We start from the raw sequence: 26,680 nt of genomic DNA on the forward strand, positions 1-26,680 counted from the left end.
CACGATACACGTGCACACACAAAATACACATGCACACACAATATACATGCACACGCACGCAATATACAGTACATGCACAAACGTGCGCGCACACATACATAATACACACACACACACAATATACACGCACACATTATACACACACATTCACACACAATATACACGCACACATTATACACACACATTCACACACAATATACACGTACACATACACACACACAGAATACACACACATTCACACACAATATACTCGCACACACATTCACACAATATACACGCACACATTATACACACGCAAACACGCACACATTATACACACACGTACACACACACACAATATACACGCTCACATTATACACACACATACACACACAATATACACGCACACATTATACACACACAATATACACGCACACATTATACACAAACAATATACACACGCACACATTATAGACACACATACACGCACACATTATACACACCCACACAATATACACGCACACATTATACACACACAATATACATGCACACATTATACACACACAATATACACGCACACATTATACACACACACAATATACACGTGCACATTATACACACACATACACACACAATATACACGCACACATTATACACACACATACACACATATTATACACACACATACACACACACATTATACACACACATACACCCACACAATATACACGCACACATTATACACACACATACACACACAATATACACGCACACATTATACACACACATACACACATATTATATACACACACATACACACACACATACACACACACATTATACACACACATACACACACACATACACACACACACAATATACACGCACACAATTAAAAGAGCTGCTGCTGGATGTCAGGTGTTTAGCTTCCACCTAGTGTAGACTTCTAGAACTGAACTGAAGTGTGTGTGTGTGTGTGTGTGTGTGTGTGTGTGTGTGTGTGTGTGTGTGTGTGTGTGTGTGTGTGTGTGTGTGTGTGTGTGTGTGTGTGTGTGTGTGTGTGTCCCACCTGGGTTTGACACAGAAGCGGTACTGGATGAGGACGGTGATGATGAAGAAGAGCACGCCCTCCACTGCCATAGCAAACAAGTTCTTTCCCACCATGTCCCATTCCAGAGGAGAACGTAGTCTGTTCTCTCCTAAACACACACATCACATGTGCTTCTTCTCTGACACCAGTGTGGGTCTGTTTGTGTGTGTGTGTGTGTGTGTGTCTATGTGTGTGTGTGTTACCAAATCTTTGGAGGGCGTCGGCCATGGCCTGGTTCTTCACCATGTCGATGAGGCCTCGACCCAGACAGAAATGAGGAAAGATGAGGAGCACGTTCTTCAGGATGTCATTGATTCCTCCAATCTCCTGAACACGCACACACACACACACACACACACACACACACACACACACACACACACACACACACACACACACACACACACACACACACACACACACACACACACAGAGTGTTAGCAAGAGGATAGCGTGGGTGAGGGTGCAGGAAGCGCTCACGTGGTCTCCAAAGAGCTCCATGACGAAGGTGGAGATGCTGCCATTGATGCCAATGAGGATGTTGACACTAGTGAGGACCACATAGGCCGTGCTGGGGATGTTGAACAGGAAGGATGCTGGGTACATGAGTGGTGTGATGGACCATCTGACAACAACAACAACACAACACCATTGTTTATGTTCACTATAGTAATAATGTAGTGGTGTGATGGACCATCTGACAACAACAACAACACAACACCATTGTTTATGTTCACTATAGTAATAATGTAGTGGTGTGATGGACCATCTGACAACAACAACAACAACACAACACCATTGTTTATGTTCACTATAGTAATAATGTAGTGGTGTGATGGACCATCTGACAACAACAACACCATTGTTTATGTTCACTATAGTAATAATGTAGTGGTGTGATGGACCATCTGACAACAACAACACAACACCATTGTTTATGTTCACTATAGTAATAATGTAGTGGTGTGATGGACCATCTGACAACAACACAACACCATTGTTTATGTTCATTATAGTAATAATGTAGTGGTGTGATGGACCATCTGACAACAACAACACAACACAATTGTTTATGTTCACTATAGTAATAATGTAGTGGTGTGATGGACCATCTGACAACAACAACACAACACCATTTTATGTTTACTATAGTAATAATGTAGTTTATGTTCACTAGTAGTAACACTAGTAACACTATAGTAATAATGTAGTTTATGTTCACTAGTAGTAACACTATAGTAATAATGTAGTTGTTTATGTTCACTAGTAGTAACACTAGTAATACTATAGTAATAATGTAGTTTATGTTCACTAGTAGTAACACTATAGTAATAATGTAGTTTATGTTCACTAGTAGTAACATTAGTAACACTATAGTAATAATGTAGTTTATGTTCACTAGTAGTAACACTATAGTAATAATGTAGTTTATGTTCACTAGTAGTAACACTAGTAACACTATAGTAGTAATGTAGTTTATGTTCACTAGTAGTAACACTATAGTAATAATGTAGTTTATGTTCACTAGTAGTAACACTAGTAATAATGTAGTTTATGTTCACTAGTAGTAACACTAGTAACACTATAGTAATAATGTAGTTGTTTATGTTCACTAGTAGTAACACTAGTAACACTATAGTAATAATGTAGTTTATGTTCACTATAGTAATAATGTAGTGGTGTGATGGACCATCTGCCAACAACACAACACCATTGTTTATGTTCACTATAGTAATAATGTAGTTGTTTATGTTCACTAGTAGTAACACTATAGTAATAATGTAGTTTATGTTCACTAGTAGTAACACTAGTAACACTATAGTAATAATGTAGTTTATGTTCACTAGTAGTAACACTATAGTAATAATGTAGTTTATGTCCACTAGTAGTAACACTAGTAACACTATAGTAGTAATGTAGTTTATGTTCACTAGTAGTAACACTATAGTAATAATGTAGTTTATGTTCACTAGTAGTAACATTATAGTAATAATGTAGTTTATGTTCACTAGTAGTAACACTAGTAACACTATAGTAATAATGTAGTTTATGTTCACTAGTAGTAACACTAGTAACACTATAGTAATAATATAGTTGTTTATGTTCACTAGTAGTAACAGTAGTAACACTATAGTAATAATGTAGTTTATGTTCACTATAGTAATAATGTAGTGGTGTGATGGACCATCTGCCAATAACACAACACAATTGTTTATGTTCACTATAGTAATAATGTAGTTGTTTATGTTCACTAGTAGTAACACTATAGTAATAATGTAGTTTATGTTCACTAGTAGTAACACTAGTAACACTATAGTAATAATGTAGTTGTTTATGTTCACTAGTAGTAACACTAGTAATACTATAGTAATAATGTAGTTTATGTTCACTAGTAGTAACACTATAGTAATAATGTAGTTTATGTTCACTAGTAGTAACACTAGTAGTAACACTAGTAACACTATAGTAATAATGTAGTTGTTTATGTTCACTAGTAGTAACACTAGTAACACTATAGTAATAATGTAGTTTATGTTCACTAGTAGTAACACTATAGTAATAATGTAGTTTATGTTCACTAGTAGTAACACTATAGTAATAATGTAGTTTATGTTCACTAGTAGAAACACTAATAATACTATAGTAATAATGTAGTTTATGTTCACTAGTAGTAACACTATAGTAATAATGTAGTTGTTTATGTTCACTAGTAGTAACACTAGTAATACTATATTAATAATGTAGTTTATGTTCACTAGTAGTAACACTACTAACACTATAGTAATAATGTAGTTTATGTTCACTAGTAGTAACACTAGTAACACTATAGTAATAATATAGTTGTTTATGTTCACTAGTAGTAACAGTAGTAACACTATAGTAATAATGTAGTTTATGTTCACTATAGTAATAATGTAGTGGTGTGATGGACCATCTGCCAATAACACAACACCATTGTTTATGTTCACTATAGTAATAATGTAGTTGTTTATGTTCACTAGTAGTAACACTATAGTAATAATGTAGTTTATGTTCACTAGTAGTAACACTAGTAACACTATAGTAATAATGTAGTTTATGTTCACTAGTAGTAACACTAGTAATACTATAGTAATAATGTAGTTTATGTTCACTAGTAGTAACACTATAGTAATAATGTAGTTTATGTTCACTAGTAGTAACACTAGTAGTAACACTAGTAACACTATAGTAATAATGTAGTTGTTTATGTTCACTAGTAGTAACACTAGTAACACTATAGTAATAATGTAGTTTATGTTCACTAGTAGTAACACTATAGTAATAATGTAGTTTATGTTCACTAGTAGTAACACTATAGTAATAATGTAGTTTATGTTCACTAGTAGAAACACTAATAATACTATAGTAATAATGTAGTTTATGTTCACTAGTAGTAACACTATAGTAATAATGTAGTTGTTTATGTTCACTAGTAGTAACACTAGTAATACTATATTAATAATGTAGTTTATGTTCACTAGTAGTAACACTAGTAACACTATAGTAATAATGTAGTTTATGTTCACTAGTAGTAACACTAGTAACACTATAGTAATAATGTAGTTGTCTATATTCACTGGTAGTAACACTAGTAATACTATAGTAATAATGTATTTTATGTTCACTAGTAGGAACACTACTAACACTATAGTAATAATGTAGTTGTCGGTGCAGTGGTGTAGTTGTTGGTGTACCCATAGAGCAGCAGCAGCAGTGCGAGTACAGGAAGGTTGGTGGATGAGACGTAAGCTTTTTGTTGGAAACAGATGAAGATGAAGATGACCAACGTTGCCGGGACAACATAGTTACACTGTGGACACAGAGTGCAGGACATTAGTTCTCACACACACACACACACACACACACACACACACACACACACGCATATGTACTATGTCCCAGATAAAGTTGGTGGTCCAGTAGAGGAGGGGGTGCACGTGCACACACACACACACACACACACACACACACACATATATGTACCATGTCCCACATGAAGTTGGTGGTCCAGTAGAGGAGGGGGTGCACACACACACACACACACACACACACACACACACATATATGTACCATGTGCCACATGAAGTTGGTGGTCCAGTAGAGGAGGGGGTGCACGCACACACACACACACACACACACACACACACACACACACACATATATGTACCATGTCCCACATGAAGTTGGTGGTCCAGTAGAGGAGGGGGTGCACACACACACACACACACACACACACACACACACACACACACACACACACACACACACACACACACACACACATATATGTACCATGTCCCACATGAAGTTGGTGGTCCAGTAGAGGAGGGGGTGCACACACACACACACACACACACACACACACACACACACACACACACACACACACACACACACACACACATATATGTACCATGTCCCACATGAAGTTGGTGGTCCAGTAGAGGAGGGGGTGCACACACACACACACACACACACACACACACACACACACACACACACACACACACATATATGTACCATGTCCCACATGAAGTTGGTGGTCCAGTAGAGGAGGGGGTGCACACACACACACACACACACACACACACACACACACACACACACACACACACACACACACGCATATATGTACCATGTCCCACATGAAGTTGGTGGTCCAGTAGAGGAGGGGGTGCACGCACACACACACACACACACACACACACACACACACACACACACACACACACACACACACAAGTACACACACATATATGTACCATGTCCCACATGAAGTTGGTGGTCCAGTAGAGGAGGGGGTGCACACCACTGATGAAGTGCATGTGTTTGGCTTTACTGACACGCTCCTGGATGAGGAAGACCACGAAGCTCGCCGGGACGAAGGACATGGCGAAGATGACGCAGATGGAGACCAGGACGTCCACGGACGTGGTCACTCTGGACAGGTGTGGACAGACACTCAGCACAAGACCATGATGTGTGTGTGTGTGTGTGTGTGTGTGTGTGTGTGTGTGCACTCACAGTGCCACCTGAGACAGTTGTTCCTTGGTCAGGTTGAGAGGATGGTTGAAGGCACGGATTCCAAAATGGCTGACATGGTTCCCTGGAGGAAGATTGGCTCTGAGGATGGCGTTGTTCATCACGTTGATGAATGCTCCCATACTGTGCCAGCCTTTGTTGTTGAACCAGATCTGACCAATCAATCAATCAGCCGATCAGACACCATCACTAAGATCCAAAGGTGTGTCTTTTCTCACCTTCACGTTGTTTTTGGTGTCCAAACCATTGATGAAAGCTGACAAGTTGTCCAGAAATCGATCTGCAGCGCCTCCCTGTTTTTTTGTAAGATAATAATGATCAATATCAATAATATTGCATTATCACATACACTAATGTTTCAAAAGATCAATAATATTGCATCATCACAGACACAAATGATCAAGGATCAATAGTATTACATCATCACATACACAAATGTTTCATAAGAGCAATAATATTGCATCATCACACACACAAATGATCAAAGATCAATAATATTACATCATCACATACACAAATGATCAAAGATCAATAATATTACATCATCACATACACAAATGTTCCATAAGAGCAATAATATTGCATCATCACACACAAATGATCAAAGATCAATAATATTGCATTATCACACACAAATGATGAAAGATCAATAATATTGCATCATCACACACACAAATGATCAAAGATCAATAATATTGCATCATCACATACACAGATGATCAAAGATCAATAATATTGCATCATCACACACACAAATGTTTCAAAAGATCAATAATATTGCATCATCACATAAACAAATGTTTCAAAATATTTAATATTGCATACACAAATGATCAAAGATCAATACACACACAAATGATGAAAGATCAATAATATTGCATCATCACACACAAATGATGAAAGATCAATAATATTGCATCATCACACACACAAATGATCAAAGATCAATGATATTGCATTATCACATACACAGATGATCAAAGATCAATAATATTGTATCACACACAAATGATGAAAGATCAATAATATTGTATCATCACACACAGATGATGAAAGATCAATAATATTGCATCATCACATACACAAATGATGAAAGATCAATAATATTGCATCATCACACACAAATGATAAAAGATCAATAATATTGCATCATCACACACAAATGAAAGATCAATTATATTGCATCATCACACACACAAATGATGACAGATCAATAATATTGCATCATCACACACACACACAAACGATGAAAGATCAATAATATTGCATCATCACACACAAATGATGAAAGATCAATAATATTGCATCATCACACACAAATGATGAAAGATCAATAATATTGCAGCATCACACACACAAATGATGACAGATCAATAATATTGCATCATCACACACACAAATGATGACAGATCAATAATATTGCATCATCACACACACACAAACGATGAAAGATCAATAATATTGCATCATCACACACACACAAATGATGAAAGATCAATAATATTGCATCATCACACACAAATGATGAAAGATCAATAACATTGCATCATCACACACACAAATGATGACAGATCAATAATATTGCATCATCACACACACACAAACGATGAAAGATCAATAATATTGCATCATCACACACACACAAATGATGAAAGATCAATAATATTGCATCATCACACACAAATGATGAAAGATCAATAACATTGCATCATCACACACACAAATGACGAAAGATCAATAATATTGCATCATCACACACACAAATGATGAAAGATTAATAATATTGCATCATCACACACAAATGATCAAAGATCAATATTGCATCATCACACACAAATGATGAAAGATCAATAATATTGCATCATCACACACAAATGATGAAAGATCAATAATATTGCATCATCACACACACAAATGATCAAAGATCAATATTGCATCATCACACACAAATGATGAAAGATCAATAATATTGCATCATCACACACACATGATGAAAGATCAATAATATTGCATCATCACACACACAAATGATCAAAGATCAATAATATTGCATCATCACACAAGAATGATCAAAGATCGATAATATTGCATCATCACACACACAAATGATCAAAGATCAATAATATTGCATCATCACATTCACATGATCAAAGATCAATAATATTGCATCATTATATACATAAATGATCAAAGATCAATAATATTGCATCATCACACACACACACAGATGATGGAAGATCAATAATATTGCATCATCACATACACAAATGATCAAAGATCAATAATATTGCATCATTATATACATAAATGATCAAAGATCAATAATATTGCATCAGCACACACACACACACACACACACACACACACACACACACACACACACACACACACACACACACACACACAGATGATGAAAGATCAATAATATTGCATCACACACACACACACACACACACACACACACACACACACACACACACACACACACACACACACACACACACACACACACAGATGATGAAAGATCAATAATATTGCATCATCACACACAGAGAAGAGAAGAAAACACACCTTTGGGATTTCAAATATTTTGCGTATGCGTTGGATGGCGTCGTCTATGTCATCGGCAGGTGGGAGGACCTGAGTGCTCCTGGCGCCCAATGAGAAGCCTCCGTACCTGTCAATCATCCATCATGTGACCAATAACTCTTGAATCTTCTAGAAGGTCATCAGGGACTACAACTCACCTGAACTCGTTGACCCACACTTTGTTCTTCAAACTGACAAAACAAACACAATGTTTACATACACTGTGTGTGCGTGTGTGTGTACATACGTGTACATATGTGTGTGTGTGTGTGTGTGTGTGTGTGTGTGTGTGTGTGTGTGTGTGTGTGTGTGTGTGTGTGTGTGTGTTGTCACCTCTTCCCAATGATGTGTGCGTATGTTTTGACCAGGTAGTCTGAGATGTTTCTTCCTGTCAGGTTTTGAAGAGCATCTGTTGAACTCAACTTCATCTGAACAGAAGCAAATGTTAATTTCACACACACACACACACACACACACACACACACACACACACACACACACACACACACACACACACACACACACACACACACGAGACAAGATGGGTGTTACCTCAGGGGGGGGCAGCCCCCCAGCTCCAGGGGGGCACTCAGGCAGCATCTTCTTCTTGTCATCATTGCTGCAGGAGCAGGCAGGAGACGGGTCCTCCATGGTCCAGTTCCTGGAGTGGAACATCTCCATCACACCTTCAGGGATTTCTGGAATGTTCCAGTCTTCATCACCCATGGTGCAGGGAGCCTCCCTGAGGACCAGAGAAGACCACCCAGTGAGAAAGTCCCCCCCAACACAAGTAGAGGTGTAGATGTCTCACGGGATGGGATGTCCCAGCATGCAACGAGTCCCAAATCCTGGCGGCTCCAAAAGTGCGTTGAGTAACTTCTGCATGTTGGCGTCTTCTGGGGCGTCATCACTGACACACAAACACACACACGTTATACACAACTTACACCATGGACACTCTTACTACATGACATATATACTTACATCATGTTTATATTACATGTTATTATGAATGTTACTACATGACATATATACTTACATCATGTATATATTACATGTTATTATGAATGTTACTACATGACATATATAATTACATCATGTATATATTACATGTTATTATGAATGTTACTACATGACATATATAATTACATCATGTATATATTACATGTTATTATGAATGTTACTACATGACATATATACTTACATCATGTATATATTACATGTTATTATGAATGTTACTACATGACATATACTTACATCATGTATATATTACATGTTATTATGAACATGACTTTATAGGTGCATTGCCTCCATTGTTAGCTGACTTTTGCTAGGGTTTATTTACAATTTAGAATGCATGAAAAAATAAAAAACGTGTGTTTTTGTCTTATATACGGATTGTGAATGATGGGCAAAAAGTTTGTCTTTACCCCTTAAAATTGTTGTGAAATAACGGGCCGTAAAATAGTTCTTATATGGAGACATGAGAAACATGAAAAGCAGTACCTAAAGAAGGTGACTTGATCTTCATACATCCATGGCTGAAGCTCCAAACTTGGATATTTCCCAAAAGGAGGAACAATGAGACTGAAGACCAGGGCGATGCAGACGAAGACAGCAGGAAGGACGATCTGTGAGACGTGATGATGTCATAACCTTGCATGTCACCACAGTTACTACAATGTGTGAGACGTGATGATGTCATCACCTTCCATGACACCACAGTTACAACAATGTGTGAGATGTGATGATGTCATCACCTTGCATGTCACCACAGTTACTACAATCTGTGAGTCGTGATGATGTCATCACCTTGCACGTCACCACAGTTACTACAATCTGTGAGACGTGATGATGTCATCACCTTGCATGTCACCACAGTTACTACAATCTGTGAGTCGTGATGATATGTCATCAACCTTGCATGTCACCACAGTTACTACAATGTGTGAGACGTGATGTCATCACCTTGTATGTCACTACAGTTACTACAATCTGTGAGACGTGATGATGTCATCACCTTGCATGTCACCACAGTTACTGCAATCTGTGAGATGTGATGATGTCATCACCTTGCATGTCACCAGAGTTACAAAAATATGTGAGACGTGATGATGTCATCACCTTGCATGTCACCACAGTTACTGCGATCTGTGAGACGTGATGATGTCATCACCTTGCATGTCACTACAGTTACTGCAATCTTTGAGACGTGATGATGTTATCACCTTGCATGTCACCAGTTACTACAATCTGTGAGACGTGATGATGTCATCACCTTGCATGTCAACACAGTTACTGCAATCTGTGAGACGTGATGATGTCATCACCTTGCATGTCACCACAGTTACTGCAATCTGTGAGACGTGATGATGTCATCACCTTGCATGTCACCACAGTTACAGCAATCTGTGAGACGTGATGATGTCATCACCTTGCATGTCACCACAGTTACTGCAATCTGTGAGACGTGATGATGTCATCACCTTGCATGTCACCACAGTTACTACAATCTGTGAGTCGTGATGATGTCATCACCTTGCATGTCACCACAGTTACTGCAATCTGTGAGACGTGATGATGTCATCACCTTGCACGTCACCAGAGTTACTACAATCTGTGAGACGTGATGATGTCATCACCTTGCATGTCACCACAATTACTGCAATCTGTGAGACGTGATGATGTCATCACCTTGCATGTCACCACAGTTACTACGATCTGTGAGTCGTGATGATGTCATCACCTTGCATGTCACCACAGTTACTGCAATCTGTGAGACGTGATGATGTCATCACCTTGCATGTCACCACAGCTACTACAAAATAAGAGCTGACCTGAGCAAAGAAACCTTTCCTGGAGCGCCGGGCGTAGAGGAATCTTTTCCACATGAGAGCCACAAATTGTTGTTTCTTCAGATTCCAGCTGTCTACTTTCTGTGATCCTTTGCCGTCAGAACACTCTAACCAGTCCGTGTCCCGACTCTCTGAAACACACACAGGTTATTCCCTGACATCATGGGGGACTTGTTAACACACTGGTGTACCAGAATCGCCCTCGGACTCCTCGTCGTGGTCCTCGTCTGTCAAAGGTCTCAGGCAGCTCTGAGGGTCACCTCCTCCGAAGGCGTGAGTCCGCCGTCGCCGCCGTACAGGAAGTGTGCCGTCTACACACACAATAGTCAGTTGACACACAATTGTACAGGTCCCACACACATCAGCACTTTACAAGTTACCTGAAGGCACCTCAGTGTCCACGCCGTTATCTTCTGCCACCTTCAGGAATATCTGTCAGAATTCAAGGGACTCACATGACACAACTGTCTTGATGTTAACCACTTATATTATCAACTATCATAGTTTTTATGTTAAGAACCTGTTATTATTAACTATCATAGTTTTTATGTTATTTATGTGTTATTATTAACTATCATAGTTTTATGTTAATAACCTGTTATTACCTATCATAGTTTTTATGTTAATAACTTATTATTAACTATCATAGTTTGTATATTCATAACCTGTTATTATTAACTATCATAGTTTTTATGTTAATAACCTGTTATTATTAACTATCATAGTTTTTATATTCATAACCTGTTATTATTAACTATCATAGTTTTTATGTTAATAACCTGTTATTATTAACTATCATAGTTTTTATGTTATTTATGTGTTATAATTAACTATCATAGTTTTATGTTAATAACCTGTTATTACCTATCATAATTTTTATGGTAATAACCTTTTATTAACTATCATAGTTTTTATGTTAATGTTTTATCATTAACTATCATAGTTTTATGTTATTAACCTGTTATTAACTATCATAGTTTTTATGTTAATAACATGTTCAAATCAAATCAAATCAAATCAACTTTATTTATAAAGCACATTTAAAATTTACCACAGGGGTAGCCAAAGTGCTGTACAATGAGCAGGTTAAAAGATAAAACGAGTACCGAGCAAACACAACACAACACAAACAGAACACGATAAAAAATAAATAATTAAAATAGAATTAATAAAAACATAAAAACATAAAAACAGGATCACAGCAGGTGTATTATGGGGCGCCATTGCAGGATGGATATCACTCAGTGTTAAAAGCCATGGAATAAAAGTATGTTTTTAAGAGAGATTTAAAAACAGGAAGAGAGGAGGCTTGTCTAACACTCAGGGGTAGGTCGTTCCAGAGCTTGGGAGCAGCAACGGCGAAAGCTCTGTCACCTCTAAGCTTCAGCCTTGTGTCAGGGACCGTCAACAGCAGCTGATCGGCTGATCTTAAGGATCGGGTGGGGCAGTAAGGCTGAAGGAGGTCGGAGAGATAGGTTGGCGCGAGGTTGTTTAGACATTTAAAAACAAATAAAAGGAGTTTAAAATGTATTCGGTAACGCACAGGGAGCCAGTGAAGGGACGCTAAAATAGGGGTGATGTGCTCACGTCTGCGGGTCTGTGTTAGCAGACGAGCAGCAGAGTTCTGCACGAGCTGCAGGCGGGCGAGGGAGGCCTGGCTAATGCCAACATACAGGGCATTACAATAATCAAGACGAGTCGAGATAAAAGCGTGGATTAATTTCTCAAGATCATGTCTTGATAGAAGCGGTTTCACTTTCGCTATTTGGCGTAATTGATAAAAGCTTTTTTGAACGACGCTGCTGATTTGTTTTTCGAATTTAAAATCTGAGTCAAACTTTTGTTATTATTAACTATCATAGTTTTTATATTCATAACGTGTTATTATTAACATCATAGTTTTGATAACGTGTTATTATTAATTATCATAGTTTTTATATTAATAACACTTTATTATTAACTACCATAGTTTTTATGTTAATAACATGTTAGTAACTAATACAGTTATAATGTAACTAACATGTTTAACTATCATAGTTTGAATATTAATAACGTGTTAATATTAACATCATAGTTTTTATGTTATTAACGTGTTGTTAACTATCATAGTTTTTATGTTAACGTGTTATTAACTACTACAGTTTTTATGTTATTAACATGTTTAACTATCATCGTTTTTATGTTAATAACATGTTAACTATCATCGTTTTTATGTTAATAACATATTAACTATCATAGTTTTTATGTTAATAACACGTTATTAATAACTATCATAGTTTTTGTTAATAAACTGTTATTAACTATCATAGTTTTTTATGTTAATAACACGTTATTATTAACTATCATAGTTTTTATGTTAATAACACGTTATTATTAACTATCATAGTTTTTATGTTAATAAACAGTTTTTTACTATCATAGTTTTTATGTTAATAACCTGTTATCAACTATCATAGTTTTTATGTTAATAACACGTTATTATTAACTATCATAGTTTTTATGTTAATAACCTGTTATTGTTAACTATCATAGTTTTTATGTTAATAACATCATATTTTTTATGTTAATAACGTGTTATTAACTATCAAAGTTTTTATGTTAATAACGTGTTATTATTAAATATCATAGTTTTTATGTAATTAACACGTTATTATTAACATATTAACAATCATAGTTTTTATTTTAATAACATTAACTATCCGTTTTTATGTTAATAATGTGTTATTATTAAATATCATAGTTTTAATGTAATTAACAAGTTATTATTATCTATCATAGTTTTTATGTTATTTATGTGTTATTATTAACTATCATAGTTTTTATGTTATTAACGTATTATTATTAACTATCATAGTTATTATGGTAATAACATATTAAATATCAACGTTTTATGTAATTAACACGTTATTATTAACTATCATAGTTTTTATGTTATTTATGTGTTATTATTATCTATCATAGTTTTTATGTTATTAACGTGTTATTATTAACTATCAGTTATTATGTTAATAACATGTTATTATTAACTAGCATAGTTTTTATGTTATTTATGTGTTATTATTAACTGTCATAGTTTTTATGTTATTAACGTGTTGTTATTAACTATCATAGTTATTATGTTAATAACATGGTATTAACTACTACAGTTTTTGTTATTAACATGTTTAACTATCATAGTTGTTTATGTTATCACTGTGTTATTACTCATAACCAGCCCCCCCCACCACTTTGTCAAAATCTCCCCAAGCTTGTTTGTGCCCATAATAACCATCATAATTACACCAAAAAACACTTGCAACACAAACAATTGAGACAAGTTTGTTGAGACGTTGACAAGGTGGAGTTATGAGTAATAACACATTAATAATATAACTATAATAGTTAATAACATAAAAACTATAAGAGTTAAACAAGGTCCTACCTCCTCCAGGGTGGTGTCGGACACGCCATAACTGGAGATGTTCAGCTCCTTCAGCCTGTGGTCCAGTTCTCTGAAAAGCTCCACAAAAGCTCCGTCCTTGGCGGCGGAGTACGGCAGGACGTAGGTCAGCTCGTGTCCCACGTGCTCCACCAGGCGGGCGGCGGGCACGTGGGTCAGGATCAGGCTGGACACCTGGGACGTGTTGACCACCTCGCAGACGGACGCCGCCAGCCCGGTTTCTGAGGATGGAGCGGTGAGAGCGAGATGAAGGTGGTCCAAAGGTAAGCCATGCAAGCGCTGAGGTGACGCTCACCGGCGGTGGTGGCCTCACTTTCATGTTCACTGCCCAGTCCTGCGTCGCTGCTGCTGACAGAACCGTTCTCCGCCTGCAACACAAGCAGCCGGGGTTGGTTGGATGTGTTGGTGGAGCGACATTACTGCTATGTGGACACCTTCTTTGTGAGAGACACGGTGCTGGACGAGTTTCTGCAGGAGCTCAATGACGGTTCGGGGTCCTTCTTGACCAGGGTCAGGTAGTATCCTGTCCCGAGCTGGTTTTTCAGGTAGAGCGATGATCCCACGCAACACAGCTTCCCGTGCGAGATGATGGCGATGCGGTCCCCCAGAATGTCCGCCTCATCCATGTGGTGAGTGGACAGGAGGATGGTGCGTCCTAGGGGAACTCGCAGGTTCAAGAAATGACACGTCAAAGCGAGTCCTGGATCGATCAGCTCACCCTGTCTGTACTTCAGCAGCAGATCCCAGATTCCTCTCCGAGCATAGGGATCAACTCCGGCAGTGGGCTCGTCCAAAATCACCACTTTGGACCCACCGACAAAGGCCAGCGCCACAGACAACTTCCTCTGCATGCCGCCAGACAGTGTGCTGGTCTTGGACTTGCGTTTGTGTGGTAGACCGGTGTCCTGTAGGATCTGCTCGATCTCGCCTTTGACCTGGTCCTCCGACAGGCCTTTGAGTCGAGCGTAGAACCAGATGTGCTCCTCCACCGTCAGCCTGCAGATGGAGGCCCAAAACCCTTTGAACAAAAAGCAACCTAAGCACAAAAGGACTGGAAGGCGACTGACATGCTGAAGAGGACGTTGTGCTGAGGACAGACTCCCAGACTCTGACGGATGGCGCTTAGATCCGTGCGAATGTCTCGACCAAGGATGTAGGCGGTCCCGGAGGTGGGAGGGAACAGACCGGTGAGGACGGACCTGCAGGGAGGTTGACCAGGTTTTAGTTATTGAACGAGTCCCAGCAGATCTGTCTGGATTCTGGACTTACATAGTGGTGGTCTTCCCCGCGCCATTGTGCCCCAAGAAGGAGGTGATCTGTCCCTCGTAGAAGCCGAGCGTCAGTCCGTCCACTGCCAGCTTCTTCCCGTGGCGATAAACTTTCACCAGGTTGTCAATGTAGACACCAAGGTTCAGATGAGCCGGCTCCTCCTCCATGCACACCACTGGATGGTGGAAACACACACCTTTGAAATCAAACCACATGATTTGCTTTGCGGCGCCTCACCATTGGCGTTTCCTTTGTGGTTCAGAGGGACTTTATTGGATTTCCCTTCCTTGTCCCCAAACCAGTAGGACTTGATGAAGGGGAAATACCAGGGCCGAGGAATCCCGTATTGACCTGCGACAAACATGCACCAGAAAGTTCAGCGTCGACCACCCAAAACAGAAACTTCATGGACGACTGCCAGGTTGAGGTTACTTAAACCTCCTACCTGGAAAGACGGCTTCGATGTACCAGGTGAGGACTCCGTACAGGAAAGAGTCAAAGTACATCATGATGATGGCAGTACGGAGGCTGAAGTCGTCTTCCTCCAGGGGACTGGACACCAAGTTCTTCCACTGGATGCCCACACCCTGTTCTTCAAACAGGGCAAAGTACTCGCAGCCGAAGCCGAAAGCCACCGGGGACAGGAGGCTCTGTGGAGCACACCTGTGACTTGCTTTGTCCAACTCACCACTTGTTGCTCTTGTGCCATCTTACCGCAAAGACTTTGGCGCCAAACCCGATGTGGTCCTGCCAGGCTACGCAAAGTACGTAGGGCAGGTAGAGCGTGAAGTAGATGATTCCCCCACAGGCGGCAGCCAGATTTGCTCGAGCAAACGCGGTGCTGATGAGGAAACACTGCATGATGGTCACCACGCCGAAGGACGCCAGGAAGAGAAAGACCACGCCGGCGTCACTGTACGGCAGTAAGTCTCCTTTCTGAGATCAAGAACAACCATTAGTCACAGCAACAACTGAAGCCAGCAACCACCAACCCACCTTGAGCAGCAGCACCAAGAGTCCGGCGCTGATAAGCAGAGGAATCAGGCTGCTGATGAACCAGCTGAACCACAGGATGCCGTTGTCCAATCCCATGATCCTCATGGTCTCCTTTAGACGCGCCTCCTTTTCATACACCACGCTCTTCAGGATGATGGAGACGGAAAACATCCAAGCCAGGGTCATGAAGAGCGGCATGGAGCGGCTCATCACTCGCAGGAAGCTGAAATTGCCAGAAGAAGTGAGCGGACTCTCGATGAATGGAAGGGCGTAGGTGCGGCCTACATGTCGTCCACGTAGCACGGGTAGGGCATCTGCTGGATGTAGACGCCCGTCCTCTCCTTGGTGCCGGTCATGGCTCGGATGATGGCCTGCTCGATGACGTCCTGCAGGTAGGAGAATCCGCCCCATAAGTAGCGCATGTCCTCAAAGGGGTCTGCGCGAGGACCCGGGTCCCAGTACCTGAAGAGGGCGTAGAAAAACCACAGTCTCTCAACAGTACAGGTGCAGGGTGAGTAACAAGTTTACAACCGCAAGGCTTTAGGCCACAGCCAGCGTAAGTTGACCAGAAGCAGGAGGAATAATGGAGGACTCCACTGTGGACACACTCACACTTTAGCATGCTAACATTAACTGTTAGAATAATTGTTTCTAAATTATCACAAAAAGTTTTGTATTACATTGAGTTCCTGGCAGGGAGACGGGAGCTGTCTTTGGGGCCTACCAGGAGGAAGGCACGTAAAACTCCACTGTGACTTCAAAGCGAACAGATGGCAGGATCTGCCCAATTTCCAGACCAACTCTTTTTGAAGTATTTTACGAACTATCTTTGAACTATTTTATGGAACTCTCTTTGAACTATTTTATGGAACTCTTTTTGAACTATTCTACGACCTCTTCTTTTGAACTGTTCGGTAACAAAAGGCAACGCTGTTTACGACCCACTTCCCTTTGGAAGCAGCTGTGGTTAGGTGGGGGGAGGAAGTCAAATAAAGAAGGAGTGCAATCTTTGGGCAGAGCGTGGGTGACACTGCAAGAGCTTACAGGTTGACACGTTTTCTCCTCAAAATTGAGTCCAAATTTAATTCTGTCTCTGTTTGATTCCTTGCTTCTTGTCTTGTTTAATAGATGTCATCAGTGTTTGAACCTGACATTAACATGCTAGCTTTTTTAGTTTATTTTCTAGCTGTTTACTTTATGGTCATATAACTTGGTATTTGACACATGCTAACAGTTAGCATGCTAGCTTTTACCAATGATCCCAGTCAGTATGGTGGTCGACAGGTAGCATATCCAAACGCTCCAAACACAGAAATGATCAAAAACACCAAAAAGAAAGGAGAAAAGAAGAAGAGGTAAATACTGCCATTGTCATTTTAACAACAGAAATAATATAAAAAGTGCTTGCTTATGTATCGTAGTAAGATATAAAAATGTTTACATCACTGTGAGAGCTGGATGTACACAACATGGCAAAGACACAGACCACAATGGAAGCTAAACCAACAAAATCCCAAGAGGAGTTGGTGGCAAAAGGAGGTGAGTATTTGGATGAAAAAGCAAAAACAGGCTGCCAACAAGTCCTTGCTCGCGACTTGAATAATACGTTGAAGAGTTGACTTGAAGAACAGGACAGAGAGTTCAAATGTGACCAACGTTGCCTCAAAACCACAAAGTGATGACAAGAAAAACACATGAAAAGAGTCGTCTAAGACGAGCAGTGCCAAGAAATGAATGAATGAAATTTGCGTGAACACATGACCCTAATTCACTATTCACTGACAATATTTGTTGATGTTTTAGAATGTATTCTTTCTTTTTATACATACAATCTATTCGTTGGCAATAACAGGAGAAAAGTTAAATTGGCATTCATTTGATATATATATATATATATATATATATATATATATATATATATATATATATATATATATATATATATAATATATAATATATATATATATATATATATATAATAAATATACATATATATATATATGTATATATATATATCAGAATCAGAATAGTTTTTTATTGCCATTGTTTGAGAACGGGTTCTTTCGGGAATTTTTCTTGGTGCTATCGTGCAACATAAAACACATATAACAAAGAATAGGTAATAAAATGAGCTGTAACATATATACACATATATATATACAGGTAAAAGCCAGTAAATTAGAATATTTTGAAAAACTTGATTTATTTCAGTAATTGCATTCAAAAGGTGTAACTTGTACATTATATTTATTCATTGCACACAGACTGATGCATTCAAATGTTTATTTCATTTAATTTTGATGATTTGAAGTGGCAACAAATGAAAATCCAAAATTCCGTGTGTCACAAAATTAGAATATTACTTAAGGCTAATACAAAAAAGGGATTTTTAGAAATGTTGGCCAACTGAAAAGTATGAAAATGAAAAATATGAGCATGTACAATACTCAATACTTGGTTGGAGCTCCTTTTGCCTCAATTACTGCGTTAATGCGGCGTGGCATGGAGTCGATGAGTTTCTGGCACTGCTCAGGTGTTATGAGAGCCCAGGTTGCTCTGATAGTGGCCTTCAACTCTTCTGCGTTTTTGGGTCTGGCATTCTGCATCTTCCTTTTCACAATACCCCACAGATTTTCTATGGGGCTAAGGTCAGGGGAGTTGGCGGGCCAATTTAGAACAGAAATACCATGGTCCGTAAACCAGGCACAGGTAGATTTTGCGCTGTGTGCAGGCGCCAAGTCCTGTTGGAACTTGAAATCTCCATCTCCATAGAGCAGGTCAGCAGCAGGAAGCATGAAGTGCTCTAAAACTTGCTGGTAGACGGCTGCGTTGACCCTGGATTTCAGGAAACAGAGTGGACCGACACCAGCAGATGACATGGCACCCCAAACCATCACTGATGGTGGAAACTTTACACTAGACTTCAGGCAACGTGGATCCTGTGCCTCTCCTGTCTTCCTCCAGACTCTGGGACCTCGATTTCCAAAGGAAATGCAAACCAAACCAACCCAAACCATCACTGATGGTGTCGGTCCACTCTGTTTCCTGAGATCCAGGGTCAACGCAGCCGTCTACCAGCAAGTTTTAGAGCACTTCATGCTTCCTGCTGCTGACCTGCTCTATGGAGATGGAGATTTCAAGTTCCAACAGGACTTGGCGCCTGCACACAGCGCAAAATCTACCCGTGCCTGGTTTACGGACCATGGTATTTCTGTTCTAAATTGGCCCGCCAACTCCCCTGACCTTAGCCCCATAGAAAATCTGTGGGGTATTGTGAAAAGGAAGATGCAGAATGCCAGACCCAAAAACGCAGAAGAGTTGAAGGCCACTATCAGAGCAACCTGGGCTCTCATAACACCTGAGCAGTGCCAGAAACTCATCGACTCCATGCCACGCCGCATTAACACAGTAATTGAGGCAAAAGGAGCTCCAACCAAGTATTGAGTATTGTACATTCTCATATTTTTCATTTTCATACTTTTCAGTTGGCCAACATTTCAAAAAATCCCTTTTTTGTATTAGCCTTAAGTAATATTCTAATTTTGTGACACACGGAATTTTGGATTTTCATTTGTTGCCACTTCAAATCATCAAAATTAAATGAAATAAACATTTGAATGCATCAGTCTGTGTGCAATGAATAAATATAATGTACAAGTTACACCTTTTGAATGCAATTACTGAAATAAATCAAGTTTTTCAAAATATTCTAATTTACTGGCTTTTACTTGTATATGTATATGTATATATCAGAATCAGAATCAGAATAGTTTTTTATTGCCATTGTTTGAGAACGGGTTCTTTCGGGAATTTTTCTTGGTGCTATCGTGCAACATAAAACACATATAACAAAGAATAGGTAATAAAATGAGCTGTAACATATATACACATATATATATATATATATATATCCTATATTTGATACTAAACAACGTCTCATCTAGTGGCCAATGCTACTATAGTATTGATATTTTTTATTCTTTTAGCTATTTTCATACCTAAAAAAAAAATCAGATTTTAGGCCCAAAAAAGGTAGAATACGCTGGGAAAAATTATGCAATAGAGCACAGGTGTCAAACTCAAGGCCCGGGGGCCAGTTCTGGCCAGCCACTTTATTCTATGTGGCTCGCAAAAGCCTGGAAAAAAAAAGGGTTTCAATAAAATACATCCTTTTTTTTTTTTTTTTTTTACTAAATGCATTCTTTCTTTCAATTTTGACAGAAAAAAATGCATATTTTAAACTTGAATATTATCTGATCATGCCAATTATATTATTTTATACTGTATTGAAAAACAACTTTTGTTAGATAGAAACAAATAGTTAAATGTCACCTTTACTTATGATTTTAAAGCAAGTTATAAATAAAAAAATCTAACAATCAAATGCATTTTGGTTAATCACAGGTTATTACCCGCATATATAATGTAAATGAATATCATTATTTTTTTCAATTAATTTGCATGCATAATGTAAATGAATATAAAAAAATGTTGATATTAATTTGCATGCATAATGTCAATGAATATAAACATTTTTTGATATTAATTTGCATGCATAATGTAAATGAATACATAAAAAATGATATTAATTTGCATGCATAATGTAAATGAACATAAAAAAGGTTGATATTAATTTGCATGCATAATGTAAATGAACATAAAACCTTTTTGATATTAATTTGTATGCATAATGTAAATTAATATAAACAAATGTTGATATTGATTTGCATGCATAATGTAAATGAATATTAAAAATGTTGATATTAATTTGCATGCATAATGTAAACGAATATAAAACATTTTTGATATTAATTTGCATGCATAATGTCAATGAATATTAAAAACAATTTGATATTAATTTGCATGCATAAAGTCAATGAATATAAACATTTTTATATTAATTTGCATGCATAATGTAAATGAATATAAAAATATTTTGATATTAATTTGCATGCATAAAGTCAATGAATATAAAAAAAGTTGATATTAATTTGCATGCATAATGTAAACGAATATAAAACATTTTTTTGATATTAATTTGCATGCATAATGTCAATGAATATTAAAAACAATTTGATATTAATTTGCATGCATAAAGTCAATGAATATAAACATTTTTATATTAATTTGCATGCATAATGTAAATGAATATAAAAACATTTTGATATTAATTTGCATGCATAAAGTCAATGAATATAAAAAAAATTTGATATTAATTTGCATGCATAATGTCAATGAATATGAAACATTTTTGATATTGATTTGCATGCATAATGTAAATGAATATAAAAATGTTGATATTAATTTGCATGCATAATGTCAATTAATATAAACAAATATTGATATTAATTTGAATGCATAATGAAAATGAATATAAAAATGTTTGACATTAATTTGCATGCATAATGTAAATGAATATGAACATTTTTTATACTGATTTGCATGCATAATGTAAATGAATTAAAAAAAAAAAGATGATATTAATTTGCATGCATAATGTCAATGAATATAAAAATATTTTGATATTAATTTGCATGCATAAAGTCAATGAATAGTAAAAGAATGTTGATATTAATTTGCATGCATAATGTCAATGAATATAAAAATATTTTGATATTAATTTGCATGCATAAAGTCAATGAATATAAACATTTTTATATTCATTTACATGCATAATGTAAATGAATATAAAAACGTTTGATATTAATTTGCATGCATAATGTCAATGAATATGAAAATGTTTTGATATTGATTTGCATGCGTAATGTAAATGAATATAAAAATGTTGATATTAATTTGCATGCATAATGTCAATTAATATAAACAAATGTTGATATTAATTTGAATGCACAATGGAAATGAATATAAAATGTTTGACATTAATTTGCATGCATAATGTAAATGAATATGAACATTTTTTATATTGATTTGCATGCATAATGTAAATGAATATAAAAATGTTGATATTAGTTTGCATGCATAATGTCAATGAATATAAAAATGTTTTGACATTAATTTGCATGCATAAAGTCAATGAATATAAACATTTATATATTAATTTGCATGCATCATGTAAATGAATATAATTTTTTTATATTAATTTGCATGCATAATGTAAATGAATATAAAACATTTTTGATATTAAGTTGCATGCATAATGTAAATGCATATAAAAAAATGTTGATATTAATTTGTATGCATAATGTAAATTAATATAAACAAATGTTGATATTAATTTGCATGCATAATGTCATGAATATAAAAATGTTTATATTAATTTGCATGCATAATGCAAATGAATATAAAACATTTTGCTATTAATTTGCATGCATAATGTAAATGAATATAAAAAAATGTTGATATTAATTTGCATGCATAATGTCCATGAATATAAAAATGTTTTGATATTAATTTGCATGCATAAAGTTAAAAAAAAGCAGCCATTACTGCGATGAATGAAAATGAGTTTGACACCCTGCTTTAGAGTGAAGGTGGCGAGGAACAACTGGACAAAGAAAACCTTCATCAGAGGAAAGCTCCGCCCTCTACATAATAATGCTAATCTCCTCCTTACGCGTCTTTGATCTTATTGGTCCGCTCCACGTTGTCGATGTCCATGCGGATCTTGTAGCTGATGTTGGGCGGCAGGTCTGTGGCATTGGCAGCCACGTCTGGGAAGACGATCCCGGCCCAGAACTTCCTGTCCTCCAGCAGGACCATGGACTCGTTGACCATGTGTTCCTCACTGGAGACGGGCTGCAGTTTGTCCAGATTGACACACTGGAAGAGGAGGAGTCATGTGACCAAAGGCGTGCAGGCGTGTGGGGGTGGACTCTCACCTCCATGAAGCGGGAGATGCCGGTCACAGCCTGGTCCGTCTCGTTAAAGATGTCCCGCCAGGTGACGGCGCTGCTCGCCGCCCGCTGCTGGTCGGCGTGCCTGGACAGGAAGTGGGAGATGTCGGACACGGTCCAGTCGGTTTTGACCAAGTGGGCGTGGAAGTAGGTGGCTGTCACGTTGTTTCTCAGCAAACTCTGAAAGTGGTTGAAGAAAGGTCTTGTTTGTGTCCCATGGAGGAGAATAAAAGGTGATTACCCTCATGAGGTTCATCTGCTCGCCGTTCTCCAGGAAGTCCCAGACTTTGGGTCTCATCTCCTCCCACATTCCTCCCAGGTCCCTGAACACGCCCAGCTCTTGGAACGTCCGGTTCACCTGAAGGCAACACGCAGACTTTCACGTATGCCGCCACGGAACGGGAAGTGATGTCATCACCTCGTGGATGATCCTGCGGGTGGCGGGGGTCTCGGGAGTGTAGAGAAGTTTCCCCATCAGCAGCGGCTTCACTGCCTCCCAGATCATCCTGGACATGGGGTTGGAATCCATGCTGCTCACCAGGCTGTTGCAGTACGGTGCTGCAAACACACACACACACACACACACACACGCAAACACACACACGTTCATCACTCATGTCATTACTCACACTCAAACATGTTCATCACACATTTTGAAAATGACAAATGAAAGATTCTTCAAAAGAGTGAGTGGGAGGGGCTAGCAGACATGGTGTAGTGGTCACCATGTCCAAGACAACAAGATGACGTCAGAAGAGAGGTCAAAAACAGCTGAGATAGGCTCCAGTACCCCCTGTGACCCCGAAAGGGACAAGCCATGGACTACACAGCAACTCTTCTGATTGGTCACTGTTTACTGCTCTCAGCCAATAGGAGGGAAGTGTTTCCTGCTCTCAGCCAATAGGATGGAAGTGTTTCCTGCTCTCAGCCAATAGGAGGGAAGTGTTGAAAAATGTGTGTCTTTATACAACAACAAACAAATGTGATCCTGGTACAAATTATAGCATGAACACATGAGTGACCTTTGATCACATGAAGTACATGAAGTACAGTACATGAAGTACAGTGCAAGCTGTAGTTTCATGTGATCATGTCGTTAGCATTTATTTTGTCAGTTATTGTCCTATTTTCGTCATGAGGAAAAAAGGCGTTGACAATAACTCACACAAAATGATTAGTCAACAAAATGAACACTGTGCCCGCCCATAGGGGCCAAAAGGGTGAATGTGGTGTCATTGTTATTATTAACGTGGTGTTATTGTTATTATTAATGTAGTGTTATTGTTATTATTAACGTGGTGTTATTGTTATTATTAATGTAGTGTTATTGTTATTATTAACGTGGTGTTATTGTTATTATTAATGTAGTGTTATTGTTATTATTAATGTGGTGTTATTGTTATTATTAATGTAATGTTATTGTTATTATTAATGTGGTGTTATTTTTATTATTAATGTAATGTTATTGTTATTATTAATGTGGTGTTATTGTTATTATTAATGTGGTGTTATTATTATTATTAATGTAATGTTATTATTATTATTAATGGAATGTTTGAAACGACTTGGTCGCATAGTGATGCGGGTGTGGTTCTCCCAAGGATGCAGACGGCTTCGGACACAGCTTGCAGGTAGGAAAATGATTTATTTTAAATATAAATCATATGATGGATAAACAAAAGACATGCATGTAGCACAAAAGGCAAAACAAAAGGACTAGCGTGGGAGCTAGCAGGAAAAAAATAGCATAGCATGAAATCTAAGTAGTCGTTAACAGTTGTATGAGAACAAACTACGAAGCCAGACAGAGTGAGGCCAGAGCAAAGACTAAATAGCCCTCTGATTAGTGCCCGGGCAACAGGTGCGCGTCCCGAACACTAACCAGAGGCAGGTGCGTACAATCTGCCGTCATGACAACAGAAACAAACTAAACTCAAGGTGCTGAAAACACGTGACACAAACATAAACAAACTATGATCCGGGCAGCGGATCGTAACAATGTTATTGTTATTAATAATGGAATGTTATTATTAGTGTAATGTTATTGTTATTATTATGTGGTGTTATTGTTATTATTAATGTAATGTTATTGTTATTATTAATGTGGTGTTATTGTTATTATTAATGTAATGTTATTGTTATTATTATGTGGTGTTATTGTTATTATTAATGTAGTGTTATTATTAATGTAATGTTATTGTTATTATTAATGTGGTGTTATTGTTATTAATGTAATGTTATTGTTATTATTATGTGGTGTTATTGTTATTATTAATTAATGTAGTGTTATTGTTATTATTAATGTAATGTTATTGTTATTATTAATGTGGTGTTATTGTTATTATTAATGTAATGTTATTGTTATTATTAATGTGGTGTTATTGTTATTATTAATGTAGTGTTATTGTTATCATTAATGTGGTGTTATTTTTATTATTAATGTAGTGTTATTGTTATTATTAATGTAATGTTATTGTTATTATTAATGTGGTGTTATTGTTATTAATGTAATGTTATTATTAATGTAATGTTATTGTTATTATTA

At 37.5% G+C, this 26,680-nt stretch overlaps 1 protein-coding gene across 1 annotated transcript in view; it reads right to left on the reverse strand.

Annotated features, from left to right (window-relative positions):
- abca1b (ATP-binding cassette, sub-family A (ABC1), member 1B) overlaps positions 1-26,680 on the reverse strand; it is an 82,100-nt gene that overhangs the window by 12,416 nt on the left and 43,004 nt on the right. The window contains exons 10-40 of the mRNA XM_061976546.2: positions 24,554-24,693; positions 24,377-24,493; positions 24,121-24,315; positions 23,856-24,061; positions 17,567-17,743; positions 17,282-17,504; positions 17,000-17,221; positions 16,731-16,935; positions 16,523-16,636; positions 16,286-16,460; positions 16,084-16,215; positions 15,735-16,012; positions 15,451-15,671; positions 15,312-15,384; positions 14,999-15,237; positions 11,958-12,009; positions 11,769-11,888; positions 11,560-11,708; positions 10,229-10,353; positions 9,534-9,632; positions 9,275-9,464; positions 9,056-9,150; positions 8,881-8,913; positions 8,705-8,810; positions 6,352-6,426; positions 6,116-6,285; positions 5,854-6,031; positions 4,786-4,901; positions 1,550-1,694; positions 1,273-1,396; positions 1,049-1,178 (exon numbers count right to left, since the gene is read on the reverse strand). Of these exons, the coding sequence (XP_061832530.1) occupies positions 1,049-1,178; positions 1,273-1,396; positions 1,550-1,694; positions 4,786-4,901; positions 5,854-6,031; positions 6,116-6,285; positions 6,352-6,426; positions 8,705-8,810; positions 8,881-8,913; positions 9,056-9,150; positions 9,275-9,464; positions 9,534-9,632; positions 10,229-10,353; positions 11,560-11,708; positions 11,769-11,888; positions 11,958-12,009; positions 14,999-15,237; positions 15,312-15,384; positions 15,451-15,671; positions 15,735-16,012; positions 16,084-16,215; positions 16,286-16,460; positions 16,523-16,636; positions 16,731-16,935; positions 17,000-17,221; positions 17,282-17,504; positions 17,567-17,743; positions 23,856-24,061; positions 24,121-24,315; positions 24,377-24,493; positions 24,554-24,693 (4,624 nt within the window). The remainder of the gene's footprint in view (positions 1-1,048; positions 1,179-1,272; positions 1,397-1,549; positions 1,695-4,785; positions 4,902-5,853; positions 6,032-6,115; positions 6,286-6,351; positions 6,427-8,704; positions 8,811-8,880; positions 8,914-9,055; positions 9,151-9,274; positions 9,465-9,533; positions 9,633-10,228; positions 10,354-11,559; positions 11,709-11,768; positions 11,889-11,957; positions 12,010-14,998; positions 15,238-15,311; positions 15,385-15,450; positions 15,672-15,734; positions 16,013-16,083; positions 16,216-16,285; positions 16,461-16,522; positions 16,637-16,730; positions 16,936-16,999; positions 17,222-17,281; positions 17,505-17,566; positions 17,744-23,855; positions 24,062-24,120; positions 24,316-24,376; positions 24,494-24,553; positions 24,694-26,680) is intronic.

The sequence above is a fragment of the Nerophis lumbriciformis genome, linkage group LG16 (assembly GCF_033978685.3).
Source record: "Nerophis lumbriciformis linkage group LG16, RoL_Nlum_v2.1, whole genome shotgun sequence".
Taxonomy (NCBI): Eukaryota; Metazoa; Chordata; class Actinopteri; order Syngnathiformes; family Syngnathidae; genus Nerophis; species Nerophis lumbriciformis.